Raw genomic sequence first — 13,160 nt, 5'->3', positions numbered from 1 at the left:
GTAAGGTACTGTCAATGTTGTTAGGAACTTGTCCTAGACCAGACATATCGAAGCAACGGCCAAGAAAACACCAAAATGCCACTGCTTCCTTAGAAGCTTAGGAAGTTCGGCATGTCCCCAACAACTTCTACAGATGCGCCGCAGAAAGCATTTTATCAGAATGCATCACAGCATGGTTTGGAAACAGCTCCATCCAGGGCCGCAAGAAATTGCAGAGTTGTGGACGCAGCCCAGACCATCTCGCAAACCAACCTCCCTTCCATTGACTCCAGCTGCACTTCACGCTGCCTCGGCAAGGCCACTAGCGTAATCAAGGACCAGTCTCATCCCGGTCACTCCCTCTTCTCCCCTTTCCCATCAGGCGAGAGGTACAGAAGTGTGAAAATGCACACCTCCTGATTCAGGGAGAGTTTCTTCTTAGCTTTTATCAGGTAACTGAATCATCCTCTCACCAACTAGAGTGGGAGAAGCTTGGACTATCTTTAATTGGACTTGGATTTAATTGGAGGGGGCAGCGTTTATACATAGTCCCCCCATTTCAGGGCACCATAATGTTTGGGACACATGGCTTCACAGGTGCTTGTAATTGCTCAGGTGTGTTTAATTGCTGCCCTAATGCAGGTATAAGAGAGCTCTCAGCACCTAGTCTTTCCTCCAGTCTTTCCATCACCTTTGGAAACTTTTATTACTGTTTATCAACATGAGGACCAAAGTTGTGCCAATGAAAGTCAAAGAAGCCATTATGAGACGGAGAAACAAGAATAAAACTGTTAGAGACATCAGCCAAACCTTAGGCTTCCCAAAATCAACTGCATGGAACATCATTAAGAAGAAAGAGCACTGGTGAGCTTACTAATCACAAAGGGACTGGCAGGCCAAGGAAGACCTCCACAGCTGATGACAGAAGAATTCTCTCTATAATAAAGAACAATCCCCAAACACCTGTCCGACAGATCAAAAACACTTCAGTTGTGGATTTGTCAATGACCACTGTCCGCAGAAGACTTCATGAACAGAAATACAGAGGCTACACTACAAGATGCAAACCACCAGTTAGCTGCAAAAAAATAGGATGGCCAGGTTGGTTTGCCAAGAGGCACTCAAAAGAGCAACCACAGTTCTGGAAAAAGGTCTTGTGGGCAGATAGAAACATAGAAAATAGGTGCAGGAGGAGGCCATTCGAGCCAGCACTGCCATTCATTGTGATCATGGCTGATGAGACAAAGATTAAAATATCAGAGTGATGGCAAGAGCAAAGTATGGAGGAGAGAAGGAACTGCCCAAGATCCAAAGAATATTACCTCATCTATGAAACCCAGTTAAGCATGCCTTTTATTTGCTGAAGGGGGAGTTGCCCCCTAAACAAGCTTAAGCTAAACTGATTTGAAGAAGGGTCTGAAGAAGGGTTTCGGCCCAAAACGTTGCCTATTTGCTTCGCTCCATAGATGCTGCTGCACCCACTGAGTTTCTCCAGCATTTTTGTGTACCTTAAGCTAAACATGGCTGCAATACAGGCCTGGCATAGCATCATCAGAGAAGACACCCAGCAACTGGTGATGTCCATAAATCACAGACTTCAAGCAGTCATTGCATGCAAAGGATATGCAACAAAATACTAAACATGACTACTTTCATTTATATGACACTGCTGTGTCCCAAACATTATGGTGCCCTGAAATGGGGGGGGACTATGTATAAACACTGCTGTAATTTCTACATGGTGAAACCAAAATGTATAAACATGGCCTTTATTAAAATCTGACAATGTACTCTTTAACCACATGTGAATTTTTTTCTATTACAAATCTCAAATTGTGGAGTATTTTTTGGCAAATAAATAAATGATGGGTCTGGTCAAAACATGTAGATATATCAATGGTTAGGCCATTGGAAGTCATGAGCTTTCTTAGAATGACAGTTGGGTAATGCAGCAACAGTTCTGAAGTAGACCACCACCCCATGGGGTTAAATATATGATCCTTGTTTTTGTGCTGCTTAAAAATCACTAAGCAGTGCACATACCCGCTGAACCACTGGAGGACTTCACTTAGATTGCTTTGCAGGCTGTGAGCATAATGCTCAGATTTTACTCAATTTCTCACTGATATAACCAAAAATTCTAGGATTGGGGAACCGCGTAATTATCTGGACTATGCCAATGTTAATAGTTCCATCTGAGAACATGACACAACAAACAAGCATATGTAAATTACCAAAGAACATTTTATTTTGTCTGAATTTTACACGTTATTAATCAATGAATTCTCTACAATTCATGCACAGAATCAGATATTAGAATTACTTCCTAATGAAAAGCAAATACAAAAATATACATCAGAATGAAGTGAATTTATTGCTATAGCACAAAATAAATGAAAATGTAATGGGTTTAATGAAGGTTACAAACTGAATTTAATCTTTAATTCAAATCCTTCTAAACTTGCATGTAAAAAGACAAAGACTGAACAAGGATTAGCTTCATAATATAAAAAATAAAGTAGCTGGACTGTTCTTCAGAATTGAGACATTTTTGATTACAAATCTGCCAATTATTTTCTGGATATTAGGTTTATTATTACAGATGGAAGGTCTAATTATATTACAGATCACAAATTTAACAACAGAACCAGAACCATTATATTTACAAAATACAGAATACAAATAATAAGTCCAGGTAAGAAGGTGGTGAAACCGGACTTCAAATGTTTTGAGATTTATTTTACATTGATTTTATAAACAAGGATAATTGGGTTCGTAATTTGCTTATGCTTGTTTTGCAGAGCAATGAAAACCATTTCCAAATAAAGGTGATTGCTTGGAACAAACATTGCTTATACCTCAACAGTTTAGAAAACTGAAATTCAGTCTTTAATATGACCAAAATTAGTTTAGAGATACAGCATGGAATCAGGCCCTTCAGCCCACTGAGTTTCACTCAGAGAGTTGTGAATCTGTGGAATTTTCTGTCACAGAAGGCAGTGGAGGCCAATTCACTGGATGTTTTCAAGAGGGAGTTAGATTTAGCTCTTAGGGCTAAAGGAAACAAGGGATATGGGGGAAAAAGCAGGAACGGGGTACTAATTTTAGATGGTCAGCCATGATCATATTGAATGGCAGTGCTGGCTCGAAGGGCCGAATGACCTACTCCTGCACCTATTTTTCTATGTTTCTGTTTCTACGAGTCCATGCCGACCATTGATCACTTGTTCACACTAGTTCCATGCTATCCCATTTTTTCATCCACTCCCTACATACACTGGAGACAATTTACATTCGCCAATTAACCTACAAAGCCGCACTCCTTTGGGGTGTGGAAGGAAATCGGAGTACCTGAAGGAAACCCGGCTGACAGTACCCAAGGTCAGGATCAAACCCAGGACTCTGTGTTGCAAGGCAGCAGTTCTACCAGCTATGCCACAGTGCTGCCCTGTTGTGTTTTAGTTGAGTTCAGGATTTTGATTGGATAAAATGGCCAGCAGGTCACGATGGATTATGATCACAGCGACCACTAAATGATACCATTCCCATGTTAGTACAACCACACTTTTAAATAGATATAGATTTGGAAACCACAAGTCGCATTATTATTCACTTCCATCTATCAAATGCTATTCAATGTTTAAAGAATTCACACTCACTTGCCCTAGTTTCCTCGCTGAGTGATGATTGTCGTCATACAATGGAGGCATAACGCAGACGTGGTTCTAATAGGGTGGTCTGTAATCTGGCTGTCCTTGTGGAGGTAGCCGCGGTGAGAACTGAGAATTTGGCATCCGCGAGGGAGAAGCATTGGGATAGCAAGAGAAGGAGGAATTTGGGAAACAAGGAGGATGCCTTACATTTGATTCTGGCCAGCTGATTGGGTGAGGGGGAAAAGAAGGAGGAGGAGGGGGGATATGTGGTGGTGGTGGCGGCGGAGGAGGAGGAGGGGATAGAAAGGGTGGTAAATCATTGCACATAGGAGGCCAAAATGAAGGAGAATACTGATAAGACATCATTGGGTTGTGCATTGCTGGTTGCGAATGCATTGTGCTGTTAGCTGGGTGCAAGCTTGGTGGTGCACCAGGTGGCCTCTGGTTAAATGGTGGATTATAGGATCCACTTGGCTGAGGAAATCCATAATTTGCTGGGTTTTCAAACCTGGCTGAAGAATAGGGGTCAAATCCTCGGCCAGGATTGTGGTGAAACCCTCTCCCACGTATTGACTTAACACGTGCTTGTTGTGATACCTGACCATCTTCTTTTCCACCTGCAATAAAGATCAATGATGTAAATTTATTAGCAATTACGACTTACAGCATGATGAATTGTTAGAAATGAATTGTAGTAATATGAAAAATTGGGCCAAGAGATAAAAATCAAAGTGTATAAAAAATAAAAACTGTCCAAATATTCTTCAAGCATTTCAATATTTTCAACTCAATACGAATCCATTAGAGAATAACTAATGTACGAGATCAAAATCTTCTTTTTCTCTAATTTTATTGCTCTAATCTATTTTGGTACACATTATTGTCCTATGATTTATGACATAATTCACTAGCCACAGCTACTCAACAGAACAATATAGTTCCCTCTGTTCATTGTCAAAAAATCACCCGTTAATATAAATTTTCAAACACCAGCTAAATCTATTGTGTTACTGTAAATACTAAAGACCAGGACTACAACTGGACAACATTGTCAGCTATAGACTCCTACATTATTGGAGAGCACTCTTCTATCCCACCTTTTTATAAATGAAGTAGCCTAGCCCAATCGCCAAGCGGGATTCTCCCTTTCCAACTTTTACTTTAGGAACAAACATTTGTTTTAATCCCCTGAAAACAGTGCGGCAAAAGTTTAAGATTTTGAGGACTGAGCAAAGCTTGTGAACACTGTGCCCTATCTCCGCAATGATTTCCAACCTTAGATTCTGGAGGCAGGTCAACCATCATAGGAGTATTTCTTGACATTGGAAGTATTGTAGAACTCAAAAAAGCACAACTATTGCTCAATTGTTTACATCTTCACTCGCTGTACTTTGTACTTAAATTTCCTGGTGATGTAGGTAAAGACATACAAGGAAAATGTGAGAGGGGGATTTTAGCTAACAAAGATCATGATGAAATACAAAACGTAGCTAAATTTCTCAAAGGTAGTTGTAATGCACAAGATATCAACATGAATGTAGAGTTTGTAGCTTGTTTCAGGAATGCACCAGTGACCTCAGCTGGGGTAGAAAGAAGTTTTTCACAACTGAAGCATATTCCGTCTGATAGACGGCATAGTTTAACACCAAATAATTTGAAAAAAATGCTAGTAGTTATTTGCAACCAGGCAATAATGAAGTATACCTTTATAATGATCATTTTTAACCATATTTTGGTGGTGGAAATACATGCCTTTTTATGCCTTTTTGTCAATAAATGCCTTTTGTGCCTTTTTTGTAATTTCATTTTGCCTTTTTGCCTGCCTATTTCAGAGATTTTTCTCATGTGGAATTTTTAAGTTCTTAATGAACTTGAGTTGATTATAATCAACTCATTATAACTTTTAAAAAAAATATTGACTAATTGTATGAAGTAATTGGCTCACAAAATGTCAGAGTATAATCGCATTAGGGAATTGAGTATCAGTGATTGATACAAGGCTAGTACAGAGCTTTCATTGGTTTCTCAGTTCATGAAATTCAAGTTTAATTATACTACCTAAATAATGGGCAGGTTTTAGTTAATTTCTGTTTGGCTGCACACGGATAAAATCACCTTGCCAAATGAAATTGAATGTACCTAATGCAAAACATTTTATTTGTCCCTTTGGAAACATTTGCAATCGAGAAGCCATCAAAGGATTAGTGTTTTAAAAAATGCAAAACATAAAATAATATCATTGTGTGTGATGGTAGCTCAATTGACATTATAGGTTCAATCAATTCATATGGTGAAACTGAATGGTCGTACCAAAGGATTTAAAACATTGTCAATCTTTCTCATTTTCCAGATGTCCACCAATCTGTCGTGCATTTACAATTTCCTATTTTAATAGTTAGTAAGTTAGTGACATAAAACCTCAATGGGACTAGGTTAAAAGTGGAAGAGAGGAAGAGAGAAACTCTTTGAAAATGGTGTAAATTGTGCAGAATGGTGTAAATTGTGCGGAGGTGGTGTGGAGGCTGACGAGGTGGAAGGTAAGGACAATGGAAACCATATTCTTGTTCTAACCCAGAGAACCGAGGCATGGCAAATGGATGATATGTGGTCATGGGTTCTGTTAACTTTGGTTGAGGGGAAGCACCAATTCCAGAAGTAAGTACATTTTCCCACATCCTTAACTGTCAACATTTCGCAGGATTTGTGATTCCACTGTTTCTAACACCACTTTTTCTTACAACTGTAGGTGACACAGCACCTTCGTCTCTTCACCTCTTCCCTTCCAAACCATCTTTGCAGGTGAAAGCAACAATTTTCTTGCATTTCTTCCAATCTATATTCAGTAATTACAATGGAGAAACCGTACACAGACGGGGTGACTGCTTTGCAGAGAAACTGCATTTAGTCTACATGGGTGGCTCTAGACTTTATATTGCCTAGAACTTTAATTCTCCATTGCAAGCCCACTCTGATACTGGTGCATAACCTCCTGTGTTGTTACAATGAGGCCTGCTGAAGCTTGAGGAACAGCACATCATCTTTTGAATGGCCACGCTGCTGGCTTCAGGACTCAATACAGAATTCTACAACATTAGGTCAACAACATCTTTCTGCTCTGCATTTTACACGGCTACATTCCATTGTCCACGACCTCATCTCTAACTTCCCCATTTACTCATTGACCAGAAATCCTTGTTTACATCTTAAAAGAAACTGTTGGGAGAAACATCTACAGTCCATTTCCCTTCACATGTACTGCCTGACCTTCTGAGTTATTCCAACAGTTTATTTTTCCAGATTCCAGTTGCAGTCTCTTCTGGTTTACAGCTTTTTCCCATTGCCTTCCCATTTTTACCATATCAAAGAAGACAAATTCCCCCATTCCACCCCCCGCCCTTCCCTACAGCTCTCTTTCCCAGTTTTGTTCCTCTTTTCATTGATGCGGCCCGACATGCTGAGTATATCTAGTGATTCACAATTTCATTTTAGATATGCAGCAATAAATTTTTCAAATACACAACTTATCAAATTTGACATCCAAAATGTAACCAGTTACTCAACCTCTTCAGCATAATTACTAAAAATGGGAATTACATTAAAGCAGTTTGAATTTCCAAAATGAAAATAATTAAGTAGAGATATGGGTATGTAACAGATTTGAGCTAGTGTGTTGGTAGCAGTACAATGTAATTAAAATGAAATTTGCAGTAAGTGCTGAAGAATTCAACAGTTTATAAAGAGCAATTAATCCGTTAATTTCCTGTGCTTTTTAATATGAAAACTGGAAGTATACAATACAATACAATACAATACAATACCTTTTATTATCATTTGAACCTCACATGAGGTTCAAACGAAATTTGGTTTCTGCAGCCATACAAAAAAAAAAGAACCAAGACACACACCAACACAATTCAATTCACATAAACATGTGGACTCACTGTGATGGAAGGCAAAACTTAAACATATCTCTCCCCTGCACTCCCCTCTCCCCCCCATGTCAGAGTCAAAGACAGAGTCAAAGCCCCCGGCGGGCGATGTTAAATGTCCCGCAGCCATTAAAGCCACCCCGGGTGATGCAAGGCCGCGCACCGGGTCTTGGTGTTGGAGCCCCGGCGGGCTCTTGGTGTTGGAGCCCCGGCGGGCGCTCACAAAGTCCCGCAGCCATTCCAAGCCGCGCGGGGCGGTGATGTAAGGCCCCGCTCCAGGTAATCTTCAACCCCGCAACTCGGGCGGGAGAAGTCGCCGTTGCGGAAACCCCGAAAAGCGGTCTCCCAGCAGGGACCCGCGGGCTCCCGGCATTACCGTCCACAGACCTGCGGTAGGAGCTTCCGAATCTCCGGGTGTCGGGTCACAGCAGCGTCCACCACAGCTCCACCCACTCCGGACTCGGCCAGCTCCGTGATGGTGAGTAAATCCGCAGCTCCGCGACTGGAGCCCCAGGTCGTTCCTGTTGGAGGCCGCTCCACGTTGCAGCCCCAACGACAACGGAGACCCGACAAAGAAAAGGTCGGGTCTCCCGTGCAGGGGAAAGGCCTTAAAGTTCCCCCACCCCACCCCACCCCCACACACATACCCCGACAAAAAAAACAATAAAAACTACATAGAACAAGACAGAAAACAATAAAAAAAGACAGACGGACTGCAGAGGCCGCTGCTGACAAGAGTCGCGCCGCCATGAGTAGAGTATGGTGGAATATAGCTGGGAACATTATCCTACCATTATTTTGTCTGATTTTGCATTTGCAAATGTTACACAAATGTTACACAAAATACAGCAGAAACAATTAATAAACAATAATAATTTTGTATAACAAGCCAATCTATTGCACCTGGTAGAAAATGAAGACACCCACACACTAGATGTGTAGCTACTATCCTTTAACCTTACAACAGCATCACTTTTACTGGGACATATTAGTTTACCAAGTAAAATATTGAGAATACTGCTTCTCAGGAAAATAAATCATCATAGAAAAGTCTGATCTTGGAAGTGTGTATATGTGGTTGTCTATACATCTCCGCAAAAACACTACACGGTAACGATTACATTTTTACATATTCTGATTGACATTTTTCCCCTCGAGGCAGGCCACCTTCACTGAACATTTCATGCTTTATTTCTCAACTTATTCTCGACTCATTACTGATTAAAAGTTTAAAAAAAATCAAATGACTGAATTAAAAACAGCCAGCTTCAACTGATGACATCACAATGGCTCGGCTAGCGGTGATCAGCTTCACTTACGTTCGGGAACGGCTTGAGTTGGAGGACTACACCTCCCGTGAGGGCAACGGCTAGGGAACGGGTGCATTGGGGGAGCAGACCCAACGGGTCTGCACTTGGTCTAGTACTTATTACGAGTCTCATCTTGTATGTATGTATACGTGTGTGTGCGCGCGTGTATGCCCATGTGTCTTTCTACCCTCATTAAAACGCCACGTGCTAGCACAGACATTTTCAGATTATTAATTACATTAACCCCGTTGACAAAATAAACTGTTTCACTTCACATTTCATGCTATATTTCACAAGTTATAGCGTTTTAAAAATAGCGAAAACCAACTTTTTATACGGCTAGCCTCCTTCAAACCGCTTCGAGTGACATCACAAAGGGGGAGTGGGCAGCCACCAGTGACATCAGGGGGAGGGCCACATTAAAATTAACATTCCAATTTTTCAGACCCGGCCTTCTTCCCTGCGATGCCCAGGCTGGGGTTTTACGCGGCAATCAAGGAGGCATCGAGACTGCAGCAGTGAAGGAGACATCAAGACTGCAGCGGTGAGGCGTCGCGACGAAGGGTCCGCGGCGGTGGTAGGGGAAAGGAGAGGGAAAGAGGGGGAGGGGAGGGGAAAGATCCTGGGAAGGTGAGGAGGGAGAGTGGGGGGGGATTGAGGGAGAGGAGGGGGTAGGGAGGGTAGTTGCCACATCTATACTTCTCTCGCCCCCTCCCTCTCTCGCCCCCCTCCCCCTCTCTACCCCCTCCCTATCTATCCTCACTCCCACTCTCTCTACCCCCCTCCCTCTCTCGCCTCTACACTAGCCCCTCCCCTGCCCCTCCCCCTCTCTACCCCCCTCCCCTCCCTCTCTACTACCCTCCTTCTATCCCCTCCCCTCCACCCACTCCTTCTCTACCCCTCCCCCTCCCTCTCTACCCCCCTCCCCCTCTAGCACCCCTCCCTCTCTACCCCCTCCCTCTCTAGCACCCCTCCCTCTCTACCCCCTCCCTCTCTAGGGATTGAAGAGGGAGGGTGAAGAGGAGTGAGTGCTGGGGATGAGGAGAAATGAGCCGCGCCTGCGCAGTTGGGGGCTATGCGTGAGTGGTGGAATATTGCGTTGGGGGAACGGGTTGCGTTGGGGGAACGGGTGAGTGGTGGAATATTGCATTGCGGAGCAGACCCAATGGGTCTGCACTTGGTCTAGTGTACTATAAATGTGATATGCTTTGTAACTGCCCATTTCATAGGTTGGTAGAGTAATATGCCATTGTAAAATGCTTCCAATATGTAATTGAGTGGTAGAATCTGAGGTGAATTGATGGAAAATGCGGGGAGAATGTGGGGAAATCATGTTGCAGCTTTATAAGACTTGGGTTAGGTCACATTTGAAGTATTGTGTACACAATATACAGCAGACAATAAAAAACCCATCATAGTTTAAAAATGTAAAAAATAAAGTGCAAGAGTAACAATGGGGCAGCTTTGATATATATTGCACATCAAGATATCTAAAGTGCATTTGAACAGTCCATAAGTGTTTGGCTTACAGACCAGAATGAGATAGTGTAGTGCGGCTGTTAAGTAGAGCTACCGCTCGTGAGAAGAAGCTATTTTTGTGTATGGAAGTGAAGATATCACAAAAGTGACTACCTTCCAGAAAACCATCAGCACACTCTTTCATTCATGTATCGTGTTCCCTCGTGATTGCTTGGGATCCCAGTCATTGACCTATCCCAAGGCTAGCACGCTAAACACGAAGGAGTCGGCTTTGTGTACGCTGTCCCCCTGTTATTGGACAACCGACTGGGCGGATCTTTTAAAACATTTACTGAGACGTTCACTTGCCCCTAAAGTAAGGCATAGATATTGTGAGAGAAATCCTGTTTTCGCTATTTTGTGATGGATTATAATTGAAGCTCAATAAACTGTTTGTTTATCCTTAGTGTGTGAGTGTGATCCTTCAGAGAAGGGAGAATTTTTGAAATTGCACTTGTTTATCATTTCAATTATCCAAGAACAATATGTTTCCTTCTGCCAACTTAACCACTTGGCAGTTACATGTGAGAATGTATTTGTCCAACCTATGATCAATAAAACCAATAATTGCTGGGTCAATTGTTAATTTTAGACCAAGAGTGGTAAACATGGGTTCGGAAGATATTGAAGATTTTGGGGAATTTGATTAGAAATGCTGTTCATCATTAAAACTGTTCCAAGTGAACCAAACAGCTGGCCTGTGATTCCAAACTGTTCTGTGGGGACTTAAAGCAAAATGTAACTGCATCTCAAACCAACACTGCTCTTAACATCTGGTAAAATGGATGATAGCTGCTTCTACGCATTTATTTTTAATAATTTCTTTATTTGGAACATTTAAATCTCAGTTTCTCCACAGTTTTTTGCCATTTAGAAAGCAGCCCCAAACTAGCTTTTACTTCTGAAGTGGATATCTGACATTTCCCCTAATTGAAATGCATATGCCACAATTCTGCTCATGCAGTCTCTCAATGTCTCTTTACAACTCTAGTCTATAACATGTGCTATTAACTGTACTGACAGATTTTGACAAACTGCTCTCTAGTTCTTCCATTTAAATATGTTATATGTGCACTGGGAAAGCAAGCACTAGTTATGATCACTGGTCACATATAGGCCTACGATCCTTATAATTTGTTCCTAGCTCTGAACCAATTCTTCAACTAAGTTAATCAGTGCATTGTCTCAATTCTGTTAAGTTTCTTGCAGGTAACTTGTGATACGATTTCCAGAAGGCTGTGCAAATGACATCTATAGACATGTCCTCATATTCTCACGAGACAAAACTGTTCATGACCGTGCCAAAATGGCAACCATCAAATGCGGGTTAAACACTTCAGAACTATTTTGGTTTTCTTTCTCGGTGCAGTTCTGAAATTCAGCTGACAATTCTGGAGGAGTGCTTCATCAACTAAAGTACAAATTGCTTTTGCTGCTATTTTTGCTTTGCCATGCTTAAAATTCAAACTGTGCACATATTTTTCAGTCCTCTGCTGGAAAAGAAAGAGGATGCAAAAGCCTGGTATTGCTGATGGGCCACAAAACACTTCTGGAAATTGCCTAGCTGCAAGATGAAATAACCATTACTGTGAAAGATAATCTGATTACGCTATAACAGATGTATATTTGTTTTCCACAATTAAAATTAAATAACTGTAAACAATATCCTTATTGACAAGAGATCCTTATTTTACAGCACATGATATCTTTAATTTGAACTTTGATTTGCAGGGGATTCGAGTTAAATCCCTCACAAATAAACAACGACTACAATGACTCACCAGCTCGAGTGTTTTTATCTCCATGATTCTGTGGTTTCTTCTTCTTCCTTTGCTTTGCCTCTTTTTCTTTGTCATCATCACTGAAATCCAGAGCCTATTAAAGACCATAATTGTTTGTTTTATAATTAATTCTTACATTTCATGCCTTCCTGTCACACTTAGAAAGTCCGTAATCAACCACACATGGCTTTAAATGAGACATCTGTGTTATTTATAATCCCCTTAACATCCTTTTAAGGGCATTACTGCCCTTGAATGCTAAGTTCAAGAATATTAGGTATAGGGAAGGGTATTTATGTGAACAAAATCCCATATATTTGAAATTTAGATTCATTATAGTATTATCACAACTGAAATTAAATTTATTTTCTATCAACATATACAACTAAAATCCCTTGGGTGCAATAGTCAGAGTTAAGAGCTAAGGCTTAGATGATTATAAGTATATATTTGTAGACAGTTGGTTCCCTGCATTTTCACAAACATTGTTTAACAAGTTGCCTGGCAAAATGGTTCACAGATATAACCTTCACTACATGTACAATGATGTACCTTCATAGATTATAAAACAACATTCAATCAAGATTTGGATTTCAGTTAGCTAGAAAGCTGCTGCTGGTAGGAATAGATATTTATGAATTCATAGTGGAAACAAAGTTTGCCCATGACTCATCCAGGTAAATATCATATGGATGTTCCCTGAGGACTTTTGTTACCCACTACCTACAAGGGATCAACTGAAGAAATTTGTGACGTCTCTTTCTTTCAAAAACAATTGTTCCAAAGCATTAGGTAGGTGCAGCGTAGGTTCACGAGATTGATCCCTGGGATGGCGGGACTGTCATATGAGGAAAGATTGAAAAGACTAGGCTTGTATTCACTGGAGTTTAGAAGGATGAGGGGGGGATTTTATAGAAATATATAAAATTATAAAAGGACTGGACAAGCTAGATGCAGGAAAAATGTTCCCAATGTTGGGCGAGTCCAGAA

General features: G+C 41.1%; 1 protein-coding gene across 1 annotated transcript in view; it reads right to left on the bottom strand.

Moving 5' to 3' along the window:
* Positions 1 to 2,205: 2,205 nt before the first annotated feature.
* naf1 (nuclear assembly factor 1 ribonucleoprotein) overlaps positions 2,206 to 13,160 on the bottom strand; it is a 160,879-nt gene continuing 149,924 nt past the window's right edge. Inside the window, exons 8-9 of the mRNA XM_033018250.1 lie at positions 12,171 to 12,264; positions 2,206 to 4,249 (exon numbers count right to left, since the gene is read on the bottom strand). Coding sequence (XP_032874141.1) covers positions 3,705 to 4,249; positions 12,171 to 12,264 — 639 coding nt within the window. The 3' untranslated portion in view covers positions 2,206 to 3,704. The remainder of the gene's footprint in view (positions 4,250 to 12,170; positions 12,265 to 13,160) is intronic.

This window comes from Amblyraja radiata, chromosome 1 (genome assembly GCF_010909765.2).
Source record: "Amblyraja radiata isolate CabotCenter1 chromosome 1, sAmbRad1.1.pri, whole genome shotgun sequence".
NCBI classification, from domain to species: domain Eukaryota; kingdom Metazoa; phylum Chordata; class Chondrichthyes; order Rajiformes; family Rajidae; genus Amblyraja; species Amblyraja radiata.
This window is presented reverse-complemented; position numbering and strand designations above follow the sequence as displayed.